The 22,378-nt window shown below is 37.8% G+C and overlaps 1 protein-coding gene across 9 annotated transcripts in view; it reads left to right on the forward strand.

The window, feature by feature from the left end:
• Nucleotides 1-22,378, forward strand: part of CCDC171 (coiled-coil domain containing 171) — a 322,833-nt gene that overhangs the window by 288,444 nt on the left and 12,011 nt on the right. For 5 of the 9 annotated variants that reach the window (XM_038552441.1, XM_038552440.1, XM_038552438.1 and 2 more), the window contains one exon: nt 15,351-15,563. The exons of 1 other annotated variant lie outside the window; for it this stretch is intronic. In XM_038552441.1, coding sequence (XP_038408369.1) covers nt 15,351-15,563 — 213 coding nt within the window. Of the gene's footprint in view, nt 1-15,350; nt 17,054-22,378 lie in introns of those variants that run through there. 3 more of the 9 variants (XM_038552443.1, XM_038552442.1, XM_038552446.1) reach the window with 2 other exon arrangements.

The raw sequence follows: 22,378 nt of genomic DNA on the forward strand, positions 1-22,378 counted from the left end.
AGCAATTCAGTTAAGATCTATTCTTGCCTTGAGCTTCTGGTAAGAAGTGAGCAGTGTTCAAAACACAAATACACATTATATGTAGAGAAAGATTTTGTTTAATTTAAAGACATGTCACAGAGGCACTTGCTACTTGGAGACCTGACTTCCAGAGCTCAGAGGGTCTTCCCAGACTCACATGGAATAGCAAGGTATGGTTAAATTCTGCTTTGCCTGGTGTGTGTAGGGTAATGGTAACTCACCACCAGGATTGGTTCATGGTGGTGGACGCTAGAACCCCCTGTTCCTGTAATTAGATTTTTACCTTTGATTATTGATAGGATTACCTTTGATTATTGATAGGATAGAATTGAAATCATAACTCTATCTTAATAATAGCTCTAAGAGGGACACCTGGGTGGCCCTGTCAATCGATTGAGTGTCTGACTCTTGGTTTTGGCATAAGTCATGATCTCAAGGTCATGAGATCAAGCCCTATGTTGGGCTCCATACTCAGGGAGCAGGAAGACTGCTTCTCTTCCTCTGGCCCTACATCCCCCTCTCTAAAATAAGCAAATAACTCTTTCAAAAAAAAAATAGCTATGAAGAGCTGCTTTTGGGTGTCAATAATGAAAAGTCCTATCAAAAAGTAAGTTTTCAGTGCCATCTTCATCACCAAGCCTTACAAGTGTAAAGGTTTACAAGGTTTACAAAGGCAGTACAGTTTATATCACTTTTCCTTTTCTTTATGTAACTTTTTTCCCCTGTAATTTTCACATTTTCAGAGTGCCAATAAATGAAAATGGATTATATGCTTCGGTCGGAACAGAGTGGGAGATGAGAGAAAATGTGTAAATTATTTAGATAAGTTTTCAAAATAAGTATAAAAATTTTGATTTCTTTGCCAAACATAATTTCAAATACAATCTATTTCATCAGAAAGGCTAGCGTGACCAAAATTTACAGAAAGATTATTGTAGAATTCATCTGAAAAGTGCATGTTTATGAGTAAAGGCTGAACTCCAGACTCTTGAATCGTGCCTAGACTTTTCTGCCCTCACTTGTCAAATCCCATTTTCCTACAGCACGTTATCTTTATAGAATGCTGTTATTAATGATATAGTGGGAAAAATAGCTATAAATTGATTGCTAGTTGATGTTAACTTCTGGTAATCTAAAAATCAAATCTTTCTCTCAGAAGGGCCTAAGGAAGTGATTTGAAATTGAACTTTAGTCATCCAGAAGTCTGCTTTTGAGCAGCTTAATGCATCACTCTAATATTTCCTATATTCCTGTCCAATTCAATACATGGAATGACTAAATTGTAGTCACACTAGTTGTGAGCACACAGGCAAGAAGAAAAGTAGTTCAACGTCTTGCTGTGTGTGAGCACTTCGAGGGCAGGCAGACACCATGCACCTTGACCACCTATTATGAAGCTTTTTGCTGCCGTGTCAAGTGAGAGCGAGTTAATTGGGTGAAGCTGTGGAGCATGTTAGGGGCCTGGTAAAGGGTTGCTGTCTGACAGCTGAATGTCAGCAAAAGCCAGTCAAGTGTAGCTGAGAGACAGGGACCTGTCACAAAGTTCCTGCAGACTGGAGCACAGTTAGGAAGCTGGGATACGCCTCCGTCTCACTTTCTCCCTCATTGAATCCAAGCACCTTAAAAGATTTTACACTGTCTGTGTCAACTCTTGTTCACTAAGCTGTTTGCCCCCACACCATCCTGCATTCAAATTATTGAACAAAAGATGCTAATGTTTAGCAAAGTGAATGTAAATTCCCTCTTTTCCCCTTTTCTGCCCAACCAGACAGACACTCAACTCAAAGGAAACTTTGAAAGTTCACATCAAACAATTAGACTGCCTCCAAATTTGGCATATCATAGGATCTTTTTCCCAAGAGAGTATGAAAATTAAAAATTAAAAGCTGTAGGGTAAGAATGCCTTTTTCTCTGATATACAGAATCGAGCATAAGGGAGCCAGGATTCCTGCCTGGTGGTCTCGAGAATGGACAGTTGGCAAAATAACTTTTCTCTTGCCTTTTTCGACGGACTTCTTTCCCTCTCTTTCAGGGTGCCCTAGCATAAAATGTCACAGTGACAACTCTTGAGAAGGTCAAGAAAGATCAGCCTAGAGAGGAACAGTGAGGTCCCCCCTGACACGTTAGACACTCCAGAAGGAAGTCAGAATTAAAGAAAACAAAACTTTGTGAATTAATATTTTCGGAAAGAGAAAAGTTTAATATCAAAGCATGCCCTTTGTGTTGGCTTTCCCTGGAGCACAGATTAGAGGAAGTCCATTTGTTTGACAACAGGTGAACATCTGGGGCACCTGTTAGGTGCCAGTCACCAGTGAAGCCACTGGTGATAGGAAAACAAGCAAAGTAGCCCGTGCCTTCCTTGGAGGAGCACCCAGCGGAAGCCAGCACCATCTATTCCAGCTCCTCATAAAGGAAATGTGGCCATGGAGTCCCTGGAGTGTGGCTAGCATGACTGAGGAACTCAACTTTCATTTTTAATTGAATTTTGTGTTGCACTAAAATGTAATGAATTAAAACTGAAGCAACTACATGTGGCTAGCAGCCAGTGTGTTGAGCTGCATGGGTCTGAGCAGACAGCAGATTGTGAGACTGTGTTGTGATGACACAGAGCAGGGCCTTTCAACCCAAATATGAGGTAACAGGTGGCAGGGGGAGTCGGGGGCAAGGCTATCCCCAAGGCAAGTCGTGAAGAGCAGTAAAAACCTGATGAAGCATCCTTTAAAGAGGAGCAGCATGCCAAGCAGTCCTTGGACAGGAGAAAGCAGGGCGCACTTCACGGCAGCGTGCTGATTGACCCTGAAGCCATGGTCGCCTCCAAGTACGCAAAGAGGCCAGTTACCCCAAAGGTCACAGAACAGAAGGTTTCACAGAGCACGTGAAGGTACTCAAATACACAGCTTCTCAGATCAATTTAAGACACACTGGGAGAAGCAGAGGCCATGTGGTAGGGAGCCAGCAGGGGAAGGACCATAGTCGCTGACTCTGGTCAAGCAGCAGCGTCTTATGACCTGTGTCTCTCGGCTGCATCAGCCTCTTCTACTCTCTGTGAGGTTGTGAGGACCAGGGTGAAGGTTTGACAGAGAGCTGCCTTCCAGGAGAGAGGCAGGGGGGACAAATCTGTACAGCTACTAGCTACAGCTTGCCACCTTGGCTGCTGAACAGCTTTGGGTTTTGTCTACACCTCCTGGGTCAAATTAAGAATGACGTGAGCCTGGAGGTGGCATATCTCTACCTCAGGATGTGGTCTTTCTGCCCCCATTGATCTACAAGTAACCTGTCTTTTAGGGCTCAAACTTATGACGTTCTCCACATGTGGATTGTGCCTGTGTCTCACAGATTGCTGGCTGATTCATCCTTTAGGCTTAACACTTATTTTGAGTTTTACCTATATAATTTTTCTGGTCTCCGATAGCAGATTTGAATACTCTCGAATAAGTAAATAGACAATAAAGAAGAGATGAAGTAGGAAATAGAAGATCGAAGAGATAACTTGTATACAAATATTAAAATGCATTTACATTAGAGAACATGAAGAGACACTTTATGAAATAACTAAAGAAAAAATTTTGGTAAACAGCTTGGAAGCCTAAGTCCCAGTCATCATCTTGTGGACATCCTACCTTGAGCTTGAACTGCATTTCAAATGAGGCTAGGCTTTTTTGAAAAACTGGTGTGTAGGCTCTGAAGAAGTTCATTTGAAGGAGGGTTTTGGTAATAAGTAAAAGAAGAGTGGAGGTTTTGTGGAGAGGTGCCCAGAGGAGGAGATGGGAAATAGAAAGAACCACCATCTAGAGTTTCTCCTCCGTGCAGGGCTAGGGATCGGTATCGGGACTCTTAGAAAAAGGCCATATAGGTGGAAACTGAAAGAAATGTTTGATGATAGACATGGTGGGACTCTGGGTTCATCAGAATTGCCATAGTTTTTGGGTGACGGGGGTGGGTGGGCATATGGCCAATTCTGTGTAGAGACGTCACCCATATGGCACAGTGAGCTGGCTGATGCACTGGATGGAGGCAGGAGCTGGGGGAGGTATTGCAGACACCCAACAACTCCTGACAAAGTCTCTGCAGGGGCATTTGAGGTCTTGGGTAAGCAGATCAGGCAAGAACAAGGGAAACGTAACTCATTACTGGAACCTCAATCATATCCACAGAACAATGAGGCTGATAAACTCCCAGGGCCCTGTCCATCAAAACTTAGCACTACAAAAAATAGCACTTGTGTGGTTACATTGTATTTCAGCAAATTATTATTTAAGGAGAACTGGCTCCAGAGTCAGATTAGTTAAGGACAGCATGAACTTCCTTGAGGACAGTTTTTGTGTGTGTAATTCACTGCTCTATCCCAGTACCTAGAACAGTATCTGGCACCTTGTAGGTACTCAATAGATATTTATTGAAAGAATTGATTAATAGAGCTGATTTAGAATACTAATAGTGGAAGTGGGTTTAGATATGTTTTATGCATTATGCAAGCATGGGGAAAATCTTTCATATGGAATTGATAATGTAGGGAATGGATTCCTGAAATGTAATCTGTAGGTATATTATTTTGGAATTCTGTGGTTGCTGTATTATTCTCACAGTTCTATAGGATGTTCTCCCTAGAGATATGGGTTTGGTCTGAGACTGCTGGAAATGGCCTGCTTCTATCAGAAATAACATTCCTGCCTATCATGTAAAGGAAATGTCATTGCCAGCTAAGTGATTTGTTTTGGAACATACTCCCCAGTGCTTGCTGTGATTTGCAGGCACTCCACAGATGTGAACCCCAGATCACATGACTTGTCTTACATTTGAAGTGCTTCCCTCTCACTGGGAAATAGAGAAACCGTGTTCTTTTAACTCCACTCCACTCCAGAAAGGCCGTGGTGCTGGTTGGAGGGAATAAAGACCATTTGTTGCATTCTTATGAAGAATTGCTAGAAATTTTAGGTGTGATGTGGTATAATGAGGGGCATGACTTTTAAAACAGCAGTTGGGCGGGGGAATGGGAAAAATGAGTTTCAAATTTTAAAGTGTGAGTTTATTGCTAATTTTGTTGAGGTATGTGATTGACAGATACGTTAGTAAGATTGAGGAAAGTCATCTATCTCTTTGAAACAACTTTAAATTTTAGATGATTCTTCTTCTGTTTACCTGAGCGCATGGTCATGATTCCACCCAGTGAAAAACATACTGCAAAAGGTCTGAATTTATAGCTCTCAGATTATTATTAAATTTTTGACATTGAATAAAAAAGGTGTATAAGTTTAAGAGGAAATTCTTCAGTAATGAAAAAGTGGTCAGAACAGTTCTGCCTAATGGTTCCCAGATAGAGTGTGACATGTGTATATTTTGACCACAGAAGTTGTAATTTGGCAGCTAGAAGTGCTATTTGGAATAAAATGAAGGCATGCAAGTTGTAAGTAGCCACTCTACATAAGGAGTTGCTTTGGTGCAGAGTAGAGGGACAGGTTACTCTATATAATTATTTGTGTTTGTTCAGTGTCAGATTGTGGCTATGGGTTAGATACGGAGGATGGTGAAATAGGAAAGTGTCCTCAGCTAAATTTAGACCTTTTCAAAATTTGCAAAACGCTTGGTTAAAGACTTACCCTCTGAGGCCTTTAACCAATTACATTTTCATTTTGACTGCACATTTCAGAATTATAACTGTACTTAAATATGGGTTTCAGTACACATAAAATTAGTCTTTTTTAATAAATAGTTTTGGTTATAAAAGTAAGGCATGCTTATTTTAGGTAATTTGGAAAATACAGAAGTTTTGGGGAAAAATGCCAACAATTCCAGTAACTCAAAACAAGCTATCATATGTGATTTTGTGTGTTACCTTTTCACATATATGGTCTAGCTCAGGGGTTGGCAAAGTTTGAAGCCTGTCAGCCAAATCCACCTACCACCTGTTTCTGTATAGCCTGCAAGCTAGAAATGGTTTTTATATTTTTAAATGGTCGGGAAAAAAAAGAACAACATTTCACGATGTGAAAATTATGTGAAATCCAAATTTCAGTGCTCATGAATAAAGTTTTATTGGAACATGGGATACTAATTCATTTGCATATCATCTATGGCTGCTTTTGGGTGACAGTGGCAGAATTTAGTAGTTGCAACAGAGAATACATGGCCTGCAAAGCATAAAATATTATTTGACCCTTTATAGAAAAAGTTTTCTGACTCCGGCTCATACCTAAGCATTTGTCCGTAAGTTCATAACTATAAATTTATAGTTGTATAATATTCCATCAAGTGGCTATAGCTTGCTAAAAGATACTTCTGTTGTTGAATATGGGATTATTTCCAACTTTCATCTGTTAGTATTGATATAAGGAACCTACTCAAAATAGAATTGTCAGATCAAATGGTATTATCCATTTAAGGGGGCTTCCAAATTATAGTCCAAGTGGTTCTATCAATTTAGACAATCACTACCAACTTATAAATGCCTGTTTCATAATGCCTTCCCTTACATTTAGTATCATAATTTTTTGAAATTCAGTTTTGATTGGTGACAAATAAATACTTTTTACTTTCCATTTTTTTTTTTTTTTTTAATTTTTTTTTTTAAAGATTTTATTTATTTATTCATGATAGTCACAGAGAGAGACAGAGAGGCAGAGACACAGGCAGAGGGAGAAGCAGGCTCCATGCTGGGAGCCCGATGTGGGATTCGATCCTGGGTCTCCAGGATCGCGCCCCGGGCCAAAGGCAGGCGCCAAACCGCTGCGCCACCCAGGGATCCCTTACTTTCCATTTTTGATGACTATTGGGGGTTACCATTTTTTTCCCATTTACTTTTGTAAACTGCCAGTTTCATACATAGCCTTTGTTCATGGTTCAAATAGTTTTAAAGATAAAAGCCATGGAAAGAAAATTTTGAACTTTGAAAGCTTTTTTACCCCTCATCCATACTCCAACGATAATGAACACTTTCTTGTGATTCCTTTTTCAGAAAGTAAGGTAGGTATTTGTATGCCTGTGCCTTCTGTTTATTTTTAAAATACAAGTAGGTTTTCTCTATATACACACATATAATTTTGAATCTTCTTTTTTCATTTAGACATATTTATATATATTAGTATTTACATATTCAACACCTTGATTTTTTTTAATGGTTGTATTCTATGGCTGTGTCATACTTCACTTGAATAGCACTCTGTTGATGGATCCTTTAGTTTTATTTAAATACTGGTTTTCTGTATAAAAACAAAACATAACAAAAAAACTTCAATGAACACATCTGTCTGCCCACGTTGGTGAACTTTTGCGAGTGTAGCCAGAGAAGAAATACCTAGCAGTGGAATTGCTGGATCAGTGGTCAGGTACATTTAAAATTCTGTCTTCCACATAGGTTGCACCAGCTTGCATCTCTACCTGCATGGTCTGAGCTAGTCTCTCAGCAATGGGCATCATAAGACATCTAAATTTTTGCCTATCTTATAGGTTAAAGGGGTAGTCTTCATTGGCATGTTTTGTGTTGCATCTCTCTCTTCTTAAAAATGATTTTATTTATTTATTTGAGAGCAAGAGAGAGAGTGAGACAGAAAAAGAATGAGCATGCGCCAGGGCCCCCACCAGCTGGGTGAAGGAGCAGAGAGAGAGGAGAGAATCTCTAGCAGACTCTGCTCTGAGTGTGGAGCTCACCTGAGGCTTGATCTCAGGACCCTGAGATCATGACCTGGGCCGAAATCAAGAGTCGGACTCTCAACTGATGGAGCCACCCAGGCACCCCTTGTGTTGTGTTTTTTATATTATGAGTGGGGTTTAGCACTTGTTCATATGTTGTTTATTGTATTCTTACCTTTCCAACCAAAAGGCCAATTTATATAGGAGGCGGAGGCCACCAGTGGTTTCCTGATATCTGTTTTCTCTTTGTTTTTTAGTAATAGAAACTCTGAATATTATCTGGGCCACAGAGAAGGGGGGAGTTACATTTCTGACATTCTGAAGTTTAATTAGACATTTAAGCCAAGGTCTGACCAATGGGATGTAAGTGAAAGTGTTGTGATTTTAGGAACTGTCCTTAAATGTAACTGGTGCCTCCTCCTTGTTTTTGTCCTCCTCTCTTCTGACTACAATGCAGACATGATGGCTGGAACTTAAGCAATTATTTTGGGCCCTGAGGTGGAAGGCACACAGGAAGCTATGGAGCCCAAGATAGAAGCCATTTAGATTCTTTTTAGTTTTTGTTCGGATTCCTGATAGCTGCAAACAGTTCTATCAGAGAGAAATAAACTGTCTTATTCAGGCTACTGACATTTTGAGTTTTTGTTACAGCTGAACCCAATCTTAATACTAGACTATCCTTAGCCTGCTTTCTAATTAGGTTCTCCTTTTTCTTTTTTCATTTTATTTTATCTTATTTTACTTATTTTTTGAGAGAGAGTGCACACACGAGAAAGAGACTGAGAGAGAGAGAGAGAAAGAGAGATAGAGAAAACATGAGCACGAGCAGGGGGAAAGGATAGAGGGAGAAGCAGACCCCTAGCTGAGCAGGGAGCCTGATGCAGGACTCAGTCCCAGGACCCTGAGATCATGATTCATCAGTGAAGGCAGACACTTAACCAACTAAGCCACTCAGGTGCCTAGGTTCTCCTTTCTCTTTAGTTGCACGACTCTGTTGTAAATTAAGAAGGTCACTCTTATGGCCATATGTGCATTGCACTGCTTTTATCAGCTTGTCGTTTCAGTTTTTCAGTGGCATTTTTTCTAGAGTATGCCTAAGTTTTTGTACCTTTGTATGTACTTGGGTGTGTGAATATATTTATATTTAAAGTTCCCTCTGAATTTTTTGCAACTACATTTTTCTAAGATACAGAGGAAAAAATTGCTACCTTTGCATTTTCTGGCCATTTCTGGCATTCTTACCATCAAGTGTATCCACATTGCCAGGGCAGGACTGGGAGCACAGGGTTGTAGAGGAAAGTAGGAAAAGAAAGAACAAAAGCTCTCCAGGAAAATTCTTCAACTCTTTTCCCAACCTCAGCCATGTCAGGAAATCTAAACACCTGAGAGAAGAAAATGGGAATTGTTATCTTGTCAGGCACAAGACATCTTTAAAGTAATTTAAAATTAAAGTTTAAATGTTCTAGTGTAATTTAAAACTTCAGTGCTGAATTTTATCTCTGAATATAACAATGTATATGCTCCTTTGGTGAAAGGCTAGAGCTTTTATGTAAATGCTATAAAATCTATTTATTTACTCCAGTATTATGGATATTCAAATGTGGGACTACAATAAAATATGTTATCAAAATATAAACATTTATTTTTAGCCCCAAGTACAGTCTATGTATTTTTATTTCCCAGCTTTACAGAGATTTGTTGAGCCATTACTGTGTTTATGAAACAGTTCTGATTATAAAATAAACCAGAGGCTGTCTTCTTTGGGCAGTCCGATAAGGTAGTGGTCAAGCATTAGGGGAAAAGAATCAGATGGATCAAAAGTCACATCTTTTTCTACCATGTTCCAGGCTGTGCAACATGGAGCAGTTTATTGTCTCTGAGGCTTACTTCTTCAGCTGTAAAATGAGGGTAACAGTACTACTTTCTCAGTGAGTTTTTGTGAGAATCAAGGTAATGCCTATAAAGCTAAACCTAGCACAGTACCTGATGTATGTGCTCAATACATGTTAGGTATAATTATAAATTTAGAACTTATTATCATCTGAGAAGAGTCGAAGGAGATGTGAAGAAGAGGAGCTACTGAATGCTGTGCCTTTTTGTGTCAATTATTTCATTTAATCCTCATAACAACCCTAGGAGGAATATTCTTCCTACTTCACAGGTAAGGATGCAGACTGACACAGGCTCAGTAACGTGTCAAACGTCACACATTTAATACATGGCGGGATCAAATTTGGAACCCAAGGTCTTTCCAACTTTAAAACCCATATCCCTGTGCTACTTTAATTGTGACATAATCTGTATATACATGAAATAACTAAATAGCAATAGGAGACCAATACCACACAAGTAGTCTATTCATCAGAAATCTCATTTAGCCTCAGATACTGTACTAAGTACTAGGGATACAAAGTCCCGATTCCATCGCACCAGGTGCTCAGAGTTTTATAAAGGAGATATAAGAACATACAAATAATAAAAATAGAAAAATAGATGCCCATGAGGGAATGTAAAAGTGTGATTGGGTGTCACAGCTCACTACAGTTAAGGAAGTGCGGGATGAGGATCTGGAAAGGCCTCACAAAGAGGGAAACCTTGAGCAGAGTCTGAAAGGTGCCGGGAGCCCTCACTGCATGTAGGACAGCACACAGATGGGAAGCGGGCATGAGGCATGGCAGCATGGGACTCACAAGTTCCATGTGATTGGATTGCAGAGTGCCAGTGAGGAAATGGTAGAGGAGGCTAGACAGAGAAGCAGAGAGCTGCACAGCCACATGGCCAAGGATGTGCTTAGAGAGAGGTACCAGGAATCAAGTCTGCTAGGCCAGTTAATCTGCCACATTAACCAAATAGTCAAGGCTGGATTTGAACCAGACATCAACTTTAGAGCTCTCGCTCTTGAACCAACATTGAATGTCTACTTGAGGACAAAATTGTTGTAACGTGAATCAAGTATGTTTTTAATATCTTCTATCTCTTTTCTATTTGTTTCTATCTCTACAGTTGCCCTTCCTTCTTAATCTCTAGGTCCAAAGCCTCTCAGGTTGTCCCCTACCTAGAGAACTCCTTTACAGTGCTCCACTGACTCATATCCCCACATGTCTTGATGTGTGGGACATGTGGGACATATCCCCACAGTGGGGACATATCCCCACAGTGGGACATATCCCCACAGTGCTCCACTGACTCATATCCCCACATGTCTTGATGTGTGGGACATGTGTGGGACATATCCCCACATGTCTTGATGTCAGTGAGCTAAAGAGCCAAACTGGTCTGCACTAAGATTTCATGACTTATGGGGAAAAGAAGACGTAAAATATTCCTACAGGTTTGGCATTGCTAACTCAAAGTTAGGATTGGTAACTACAAGGAATATATTTAATGATGTGATAGCAGGTGTATGTATATGTTTATACACATGCATATTATACACATGTGCATATATATAATGTATGTATGTGAATGCATATAGCAACATGCATATACACACATATATTTATCAGGTTCATGTGGATGTATATTATATATATTTACTATATATATATATATATATATATATATATATATATATATGTAAGGTGCCGGGAGCCCTCACTTTATATATATATATATAAAGTATATAATGGACCATTCCAGATGAGGAAACTTTATGATTATTTGACAGCTTCGTGGAGACTTCAGTATCCTATGATGCCAGCATGACAGAACTGGAAAATAGACAGGTAGAATTTGGTTAACTAACTCGAACTGTTTGGGAGGAAGAAGACTCTATGATACTGAGTACAGAGACTCTAGTGGTAAGAGCACATTAGCAGATAAAGTGGCAGCAGCGATAGAGCCTCATTGTAAGGCCCTCTGGTGGGTACTTCGATTCTCTCATCAGTTGATGTGTCGCTGCACACGCTACTTAAGCGGTCAGTGATTTACAGAGCTTAAAACATCATCATGGAGGTCAAAGTTATAAAAAATTGCTGTAGAATTTAGTTGAATGAAACCACATCATCCAAACTGTGGCTAATCTTGTTATCTATGTGACTTTTTAAAGAACCATGTGCAGTGTGCATTCCTCTTATGTATGTCCCTTCAAAATCTGAAGTACTGTGTTTGGGAAACTGATATCTGATATCACCCACAAAAGCTGGGCGTTAACATTATGTCATATGCCATCACACATGGATTTATGTGGATCCGTAGACCTTTGGAGTTGTAAAGGGTATAGCTCCTTATCTTATAGGCAAGGGATACGATACGTGGATGGGTTAGTTCCCATGCTGGAGATGGCCCAGCTGGACTGGAACAGAAGTGGGAGGGAAACTGTAGTCTTTGGATCTCTGGTCCCATACCCATCCTATGTGCCTTGCAGAATTTCCATGCAGTACTATATGGCTTACTAAATCACATCACCCTCACTTCTCAGAATACTAGATTCCAGAAGACTTAACTTGATCATATATGCGATATGGGAGACAAATAGTTTGGTGTCCTTGTTTCAGAAGCCTTGGTCTGCAAAATGGCTTTCATTTATAGATAATTTATTGAGTGATTTTCATATTATTAGACTAATGCTTTATTTACTTTTTTTGTTGGGAAAATACTCTTGGACAACTAAGGCAATAAAGCCTTGAAAAATAACTATTAGACATGACCAATTACTGTATTTCATAAAAATTTTAAAATGCAAAAATGTAGTTAACATATTTTGTATTGTGAATATATATTTAGCTGATGGACTGTAACAGTTCAAATAGAATCATTTACAGCTTATTGAGTAAATAAAAGTGCTTCCATAAAGATTCACATGACACCTAGCTTTTATTTCAGGTAACTAATCTCTTTTTGAAAAATTGCTTAAATTTAGATTTACATGTGAGAGTACCAGAACACCTCAGCAGTTTAAAAAGTAATTCGAATGGCCATGGACTATACAAATTTAAAATGTAAGATCAGGTAGTGAATATTAACTTTTAATGGTCACTGATAAAAAAGTTATTTAACTGTCTTTTACTCTCTGTGTTATATTAAAAGTGTTATGATATATTTCTGGATACTATTTGTAACAAGAAGAAGAGTTCATATTTACTTATTTTTTTTAACATCACGATCTCAAATCAAGATTTCACCACAATTTTTGCTGCCTTTGTTTATAAGCTATTAAGTCTTAAAATCAGTTTTTTTCCCATTTCATAAAAGAAAATTAATTTCATAAGTGTATAGAGTATAGCAAATTACCCTACTAACAAAAAAATGTTTTTTCGTTTACACAAGAGTAAATCTGTTTACTTGGTAGAGGGCCTACATTTTGGGGGTGCAAATCTTTAAAAAAAATCTCTTTTTTAGGAAGTTATTTTCCGTGGTTAGGACATAAAACATCAGAAAGTAGCATGCAAAAAAAGTGAGAGTCTGATTTAAATACTCAACAACCCATTTCAAGAGGATTTAATTAAAAATGTGATATTAAATGAAAAGATGCTTTTAGTCAACCTGTGTAAAATAGACATATTAAAAAGTTAAGACAAGAAAGGGCAAAAGATGACCCCCTTTGTAGAGTGCCAGGACCCATAGAATATTAAGGAGAAACGAGTAGTTAGAGGCCTTCTCTAAAGGACCATCTTCCTAATTGTAATGTGCCAGGTTGATGGAATCATGAAAATAAGAAAGAAAATTTCAAGAACAGAATATAGATTTGAGTAAATCCTGTATACCTTTAATATTGCCAACAAGAGTGACTGGTCAGTGTGGCATAGTTATGTTTCTCTAGTCTAAGGCATTAGAACAAAGTAGAGACTCCATGACCTTCCTTGGTCCAATTTTGCACATTCCTCTCTTTTCATGTATAGTTTTCTTAGGCTAGAACTTGAAATATAAAGATGTAACAACAAACTTTTGAAGCCTTGCCTGACAGTTTTCTTTTACAATAGTAAAGAATACTATAGCTATAACTAACTTTTGTTAAGAAGAAAATCAGGCCCCACCATCATTTGCTTTTCTGGCACTCCCTTCGCCCTCTGGTCTGATAGAAGGAGAAGTTAGTAGATGGCACTATAGTCTTTATAGCAACAAAATCAAGTCAGGTAATGATGCTACCCATTCAGACAAACAGGGAAGAAAAATTTAGAAAAGGTGTTTCTGGGAGTTGTACAAGTGCAGGAAACCAGCCTCTGATGAAGTGAGATGCCTCTGTCCAGGTTCTGAACCGAAATGCGTAGGTCCAGTATTTCAGTTTTGCAAGTGAAATCTTATCAGCATTGCTAATCAAGGTTCACACCTGATTTTGGAAGGTCTTTTCCTTCCATCAGGTAAACTAAACCTTCTCCTTCATTAAGTCATTCAAGTGGTCATTTTAGGTGTAGTTTTTTTTTTCTTTAACTTCCAGCATAAAAAGGGATGATTTCCGTCAGCTGTAGGCTTGCAGTGGAGTATCAAGAAATCAAAAGAACAGAGATCAAAGAAAATTGCTGAACTAGGTGTTAGATGCAGCCATTGATTTTTCTCTAGTTATAGTTAAAAAAAATCCACAAAAGTGGTAACATATACAACAGTCGCATTGCTAATACTTTCCTAAAGCCAGTGATGGCTCCCCTCTTGTTTTCACATGTAAAAATGGTTTTGTAGAATGTGACATAAGAAGGCAGATCCTTATATGCTAGTCATCCTTATATCCTGTTCATGCTATTTTATTGTGAAGACTGTAAGAGAATCTACCAAAAAGATGTTTTTTAAGAGTTTGTGGTATAAAGTGCAGTTTTTAATGGAGATGCTTATGACTATACTTATTATCTAAAGAACATTTACTTGCTGGGAATCTAGAAAATTCTGATGTACAATTGATCTGTTGTTACTTGGTATCAATAAATGTCACAAAATAATACCTATCTGCTTTTCCGAAGAGACTTCATTCATGGCAAATGTTAACTACTCATTATCAGTGTTACTGCAGGCTTCATCAGAATATTAATTCTGTTTTCAAGTACTTCATGGTGGTGTGGATTTCTTTGATTTTACTTCTAGTAGTTTCTGGAAACCAGTAAGATTTTAAAATATGTGGCGAATAGTTTTCATGTTGCAGCCCCATGATTTGATACATGATTTCCAAATACTTTTAGTAGAACAGTTATTATTAAAACAGAGTGGTGGCATTATTATCAAAGGAAAAGGCAAAAAAGTTCATTTCCCTGGCATTTTATATCTCAGTGTGCTATTTCCTAGAGGTCACTAGAATTGAGTTATTTTTCTTTGTGCTGTATTTGTCGATTACATGAGTAGGCTGATAGATTTTAAAAACATAAATACCCATAGTTCATTTTCTAAGAAGTTGGATCTTTCATATTATATAGCACATATTATATAGCATAATGAAATAAACACTCTTAGCATTGATTTCTGTAGATTGCTGGTGGAAGCAGAGGCAAAGGTACTTGATTACATTGACTCTTAGATTCAGTAACTTTATAAAAGTTTCATACAATGTTTCCACGTGTAGGCAAACTCTCAAAAAGTTGATGACATGGAACACATAAGAGATTCAATCACTCTTGGAAAATAATATTTATATATTATCATTCAGATTATGGCAAAATTAGAAATGGCATTTCCATCCCATTTTGTATTACAATGATTATTAGCAACCCCCTTCCCTGTTTAGGGTTTTAGATTCTGTTTCAGAGTTTTCAATTCTATGTTTTTTCTTCTTTATATCATAGACAGGATCACGAGACCATTCAAATCTCTCCATTCCTTCAAGAGCTGCTCTTCCTGCTGACACAGTTAGTGTGGGGGATTTTTTGCCATTGAAAGCTGAACTGGATACAACTTACACTTTCTTAAAGGAGACATTTTTAAATCCTCTGACGTCATCTCACTCCTCTTCAGTGACAATGTCTGCTAATGCCAAACGACCAACGCAGATTGGATAATGACTTTGTGAAATAAAAAAAAAAAAAATGCAGGAAGAGTTAACAGTACAATTAAAATTGTTTTGAAGGGGGATTTTCTTATCAGTTGAATTTTGTTTCAGCCCAGGTGGCAGTGGGTTTTTAAAAAATTGTGTGATATCTTGATGTGTGCAGGTACCTATGTCTCCTTGAATAATGAAATAACTAACTTTTTTTCCTTCTAAGTTTTATTTATTATCACAGTTGCTCATTTTTATGTAACATATTTTTAAATGTTAAAGAATGACACATTTTGGGTAATTTCCTTCAGACTTAAAAAAATCAATAAGCCATTTTAGTCTCTATCTATCAAAGTTGTTTCATACTTGTCTATTTTAAAGCAGGGCCGCAATACTTTAATAGGATTGAAAGAGCTATTTGAAATGTATGCCAATGATTCCTGTCATTTCATGGCAGCCCTGCCATGGTTCACTGAGCCCCCTCTTCTCTCTTGTCAGCTCGGCTGAAGACAAGCATTTAGTTGCAAACTTTAAGCAGGTTGTGCAAAACAGAAATGATGTGACTGCTTTCCCTCCTGCACAATAATGTCACTCCTGGTCAATGTGAGAAGGTCAGGTTGCTCCTTGTAAAGCTACATGATACCACTTGCCCATTTGAACAAGTTAAGTTAACTGCTGAATCGGGTCCCTGCAGGCATCGAAAGCTCATCCTTTTATCAAGTCTGCATTTGATGAGAAAGTAGAGCAATTGTGCTGGCAGGATTTCTGTGGTGTGGTTAGGCACTTCATAAGGACAGTTCCCACACCAGGATAGCAGGTAATACTAAATAGTATAAGCTGAAAAACTTCAAGGTAATGGCTGTTTTGACCTTCAAAAGAGGCTCCTTTTTTTTGTTTTGGTTGTTGGTAGGACCCAAGAGTGACGCCCATCTTTGATGCTGACAGAATTTAAAACAAGGCCATTGCCCTGCATTTTCTGCCTTGTAGCACACAAAAGTAAAATTGTATGTCAGGCCGAGATGTCGGGGAGCTGACAAGATGCCCCAGTGACATTTCAGCTAGAAAGAGCAAGTGTCTTGCAACCAAGTGGTCAAATATCAAATAATAGGTCAAGCAGGAAGGAGCTGGGTTCTAACCACAAAGAGGTTTCTGGTAACTTACTTGACAAGCTTTTGGGCGCTCTGTGGCTTGACAAAGTGATGTTCTGTTGGGTATCGCTAGACAGACTGTTCTGTATCGCCTTCAGAAGATCAGACATTGACATTGATTAAACTCTTTAACCCTTAAAGGTTAAATCCTTGCCGTTTGCATCATGGTAAGTGAAGAACAAAGAAATATCTGTAATATGTATTTGTTTTTGTATTAATCGTTTAACTCCTCAGTGCTATTAGCTTCTGATGTGAACTGTACTTTTTGACAGAGTTTTGATACAAAATCCATATTTTATATTATTTTGCACGATGGAGTTTTTCATTATGGATACATTAGAAAATAACAGTATGTATTATGGAACCTATCTTGTCTTATTTTTATAGTGACATTTGATCCAAATACAACCAACTTCTAAGAATTCTTCCTATTGGCCTTGGTAAATAAAATTTGTATACTGTTTACATTATTTGCCAAATTAGCCAAGTGATTTATCCCATCAGAGGTGAAACTATTACTGTCCTACCATGTAGCACAATCCTATCTCTTACAGTACTGAGCCAGCATAATTAGCTTAAGTAAATATTTAAAAAACTGTTTATGTGAAGTAAAATTACATCTTTAACCAAATTTCTCTTAGTTCTTTCCCTGGAATTATTTTTATTAACCATGCTGGGTTTTGAACATTACAGAATATGCCCTGTGTAACATAACATGCATGAAATTCAACTCACAAACTTCTTGTAACACAGAAAATGTTATTGTTTTTATATCAATCAGATAATAATTTCTGTGCGTTTCAAAACACTTTCTTCAGTCATTCCATACGATTAAGACATTGTCTGTATAGAAATTGATATACAGGGATCCCTGGGTGGTGCAGCGGTTTAGCGCCTGCCTTTGGCCCAGGGCGCGATCCTGGAGACCCGGGATCGAATCCCACGTCAGGCTCCCGGTGCATGGAGCCTGCTTCTCCCTCTGCCTGTGTCTCTGACTCTCTCTCTCTCATTCTGTGTGACTATCATAAATAAATAAAAAATAAAATAAAATTAAAAAAAAAAGAAATTGATATACAGCTTTTTAAAAGTTCACATAACATCTCTTCCATTTCCCACACTATAGAAAAACAGTGTTGCCCTATATCACTTATACATCTGTGTGTGTGTGTGTGTGTGTGTGTGTAGGTTTGTGTTGAATCTTTTTCCAGATTTTACTAATTTAAGAGGAATGAGCACCTATGTAAACTTAGCCTTGGAAAGTCCTGGGTTTTCTTGCCTTAATTTTACCATCTGTTAATGGGATGGATAGTGCCAAAAATAAAGGTGGGTATCTGATTTTACAGATACATTTTATACTGTAAACCCTGAGCCACAAATTCAAAAAGATTATTAAATCAAATCAAATCATGTCACATTTATAACCAACTAGATGCTAAAGGCCAAAGAAACTGAAGGATGAGCCTCCTGAGTGATCATTAGTATTCACTACCAAATATAGTAATTTTTATACCATATGCTTTTTTCCCAGAAGTCAGACCCAGCAGGAGGAGAAGATTTAATGACATATCCTATGGAGATCTGAGGAACTCTAGACTGCTTCTGAGCATGTTAGTGACCAATCACTGCAGATTTGAGATCTGTGTTCTGTTGGCAAGGACAGTTGCTCTATCAGCTTCTTTACCTCCTTAAGAATGATATATAAAGTAGGCATTTCTCAGGAGAATGACTTCAAATATTTTTCTAAAGGAAAGGAATTTTTCTTTACACCTTAGTATGTGGATTTTCTTACTAACTTTCTGTGATCTAGAAAAATACCTATATCATCCATCACTATCAAAGGGATTCTTAGTTATTGTTCTGATATCTAAGTCACACTAACTTACTGAAGCTTTGCCTGAATTTTTAATATAAGCATTTTGGAATGACATAACACAAAGGCTGAGGTGTGGGAAATTGTGGGAATCGCCAGTTCAGTGATAATTTAAATAGTAGAATGGTAACATTCATTTACCAATTTCTAGCATTTATTAGACTTAGCAACACCATTTCACATTTATAATATATGCTTAATGAGATAATTACTATTTTCATGCTACTTTATTTACCAGTTACTTCTGAATTTCTTGTATAGATCATCTGAACAATGGTAAATCAATCCTATTTTACTGTGCACTTTTAATAAATAAGTTTTCTACTATGAAAGGTGGAAAGTAACCCAATAAGTAGTAAGCCCAGAGCTCTAATTCCAAAGCCCATGTTATTTCCACTCTGCCAGGCCTACTCAAAAAAATTCGCACTTTTTAAAGAAGAAAAAATTTCTAAATATTATCCTGCCCAGTTAGGAGTAATTTTGAAAAATGTGTTTTGTTTTGAAATCTAGATCACTTATCCATTGATTAGACAAAACAAAACAAAACACATCCATCCATATGACTAATAATGAGAAGAATGGTGAAGTTTGGATCTATCCTTCAAAGCAATACCCTTCATTACATTGCCTAGTGTCACTAGTTTGGCTGAGAGACCTCAGAGATCCTCTGAGACTTTCAGTTGGAAGATATTGATGATCAACTGGCCATTGATGGTCCTATGGAAAATAATGACACAGGCTAAGTAAAGCTGATCAAGAAAGTAATAACTTGTACAACTTCTAGGATAGAGGTGAAAATTCTAAAATATAGTTTTTGGACTGTTATGGTAGACTTGTTAAGGTACAATGACCCCAAAGACATCTATGTCCTAATTCCCAGAACTTGTGACGGTTACCTTACATGGCAAAAGGGACTTTTTAGATATGATGAAGAATCTTGAGATGGGGAGATTATCCTGGATAATCTGGGTGGGCCCTAATGCAATCACAGGTGTCCTAATGAGAGAGGGAGGCAAGAGGTGATCTGACTACAGAAAGCAGAAGGCTCTGTTTAGCTTTGAAGGTGGAGGAAGGGGCCACGTGCCCAGGACTACAGGGGCACCTAGAAGCTACAAAGCGCCAGGAGACAGATTCTTCCCTCTGAGGCTCCAGAACAGTGAGAGAATACATTTACATTTGTTAAACCACGCTTTGGAGTAATTTGTCACAGCAGCCATAGGAAACTAATACACCTAGTAAACTTTTAGTGTCTTTTAAAGAATTAATGTTTTTACATTTCCAGACAAAAAAATTGTTCCTTCTTTTAAATTATCCTTATCAATTGCCTTCATAACTTGAATTTCCAAAAAATTTTTAGGTTCTCATTTTATATTCCTGGCTTCTGAATATTATAAGCAGTAATTTTTTCTGTTTGGGCATTTAATCACTCAATTGCTATCATTGTTGATAATGATAATTTTAAAAACTTTTTTAAAGATTTCTTTTTTTTTGAGAGAGAGAGAGAGAGTGTGTGCAAGCACAAGTGGGAGGAGCAGAGGGAGAGGAGAATCCCAAGCAGACCCCTTGCTGGATGAGGACCTCCACACAGGGTTCAATCCTATGACTGAGATCATGACCTGAGCTAAAACCAAGAGTTGGATGCTCAATAGACTGTGCCACCCAGGCACCCCCATTTTTGATAGTTTTAAATGAACCTATGATTTCAACAGGTATTTTAATTTCTGTGGTATTAGAAAGGTATCTTTTAATGTATAAATTTATCTTAAAGGTTTACTTTAAATAATTGTTTTTATTTGATTCCCACTGTTGTTGGCATATTTTTATAGCTTTCTTACAAAAGAAATTCAGCTTGAAAGAAGTTATATTAATCATAGCTTCAAATAATGACTTGGAATTTATAAATTATATCTTAAACATGCCAGAGTATTTTCCTTTACTGTTTACCCATGAGCTCACCACATGTCCCTGGTCATTTATCTATGACTTTTTGCTACAACTGAAGCAAAATAATTTTAATAATTTCCCCAAACAATAAAATCCTTGAAATTTTTTTTGTACACTATTTGAATCTATTTTATCTTTACTTTGGTGAAACCATATAGTTTTTGTTCGAATGATTTAGTTCAATGAGAGCAATATTCACTAGAATGATTTAAGTATTCAATAATGAAACCTAAAATATTGATGATTAATGCCCAGAGCATTAAATATTCAAGTACAGCAAAAAAAAAAAAAAAAAAAAAAAAAACCCAAAACAAACCAACAGTTCTGTAGGAACTGTGCCTCTAGTTCTGTAAGGAACGTACCTAACCCTCCTGGTTATGTGAGACAGAAATGTGTGTATAAACATATTGGTAGAAGAGCTCCTTATTTTCTCTCAAACCGTGGCAACTTTATTCTAAGACTCTTCTGTGGTTGTGGAAATGTGTTGATTGGCATACCCCAATATCAGATGTCCTGTGAGTTCATACAGCAGGTGCTTACATATTTTCTCTGAACCACTCCCCACATAATCTTTTGGTCTGTTTGTTTGTTTGTTTGTTTGTTTGTTTAAAATAGATCTCACTCTAAAGGGCTCCCAAACTGTATCTTCTGTATAAATTAAATTTGCATTGACATCTTGAAGGGAAATTTGTTCTTAATCTTTTTGCAGCAGGGAGACCTAATTGATACTGCATTTTATAAGCTGTAAAATACTTGGATACACTATGGGAAGGAGACAAAACAGAGTTTTGATCTTTATTCTAAATCATCTTGCATGCAGGGTTGTTAGAGGCTTAGGCATGTGTTTTCAAAGCACTGACCTTAAGGCTAGCCATGCAGCAGAAGCTCCACATAGATTTTGAAGACTACTGGGTTAATGTTATCTGAAGACTTTTGTGTGTGTGTGTGTGTGTGGTTTAATTGAGTCATGCTTCATTGTCTTTTATTGCATGTTAATGCCAGTGGAATGCTGATTGTTGACAGAATCCTCCCAGTGAAGCGGCTCCAGAAATGTTGTGCTGCTATAGGAAACTATGTAAAATAAAAAGTCTTATTTAGATCTGAAGAAGACTCAGCTGACAGGTTAAGAGCTATCAGATATTCATAAATATTCACTAATGACAAGAATATAAGGGGAGCCACCTTTCCTGGATCCCTGCTATGTTTTAGGGTATCTCTCTAAGGGAAAAATCTTAAATGCAATCCAGAATGGATGGAATCATATTGGATGCCTAGTAAAAAGCACCATGTAAGAAATAAATACAGTAGGTATAATAGAACATCTGGTTTTTGCCTTTGTTCTTTCAACAATAAGCAAAATATATTTATTATTTGCCTTTTCTAAGCTCACTTATGGCCTGAAAGTAAGAGGCTTCCACAGTAAAACTGCATGGAAAGCTCTTGAACTTGTACACTCCCTGCAAATCATTTAGGACCCGGGGTTTAAAGGCAACAGTTCATTCTAGCGACCTTGATGTACAGCTGCCCGTTGAACCCACAGCAAGTGCTTTTATGGTCGCAGAAACACCATCTGTGAATACACTTAAGTTTTCCTCTGGGTTGGGAAGAAATATTTTAAATATGTGCTGTGAAGACTAGAGAGAGAGAGAGATTCCCATGAAGCAGCGTTCACATTCACAGCATTACACTTGTGTTTTCAGTAATTAATGGTAGTGATGTTCTTACTGAAGTGTGCCTGAGCCCAGGATGCCTTGAAAGACGCAGACATTGCAGAGAGGGCAGCCAGCACAGCTCCAGAGGGCACTATCTACACCACAGTCTCCACGACCAGTGCACAACCTGTGTGGCTGTACATGAAAATCCTGGCACACGGGG

Source organism: Canis lupus, chromosome 11 (assembly GCF_011100685.1).
Source record: "Canis lupus familiaris isolate Mischka breed German Shepherd chromosome 11, alternate assembly UU_Cfam_GSD_1.0, whole genome shotgun sequence".
NCBI lineage: Eukaryota > Metazoa > Chordata > Mammalia > Carnivora > Canidae > Canis > Canis lupus.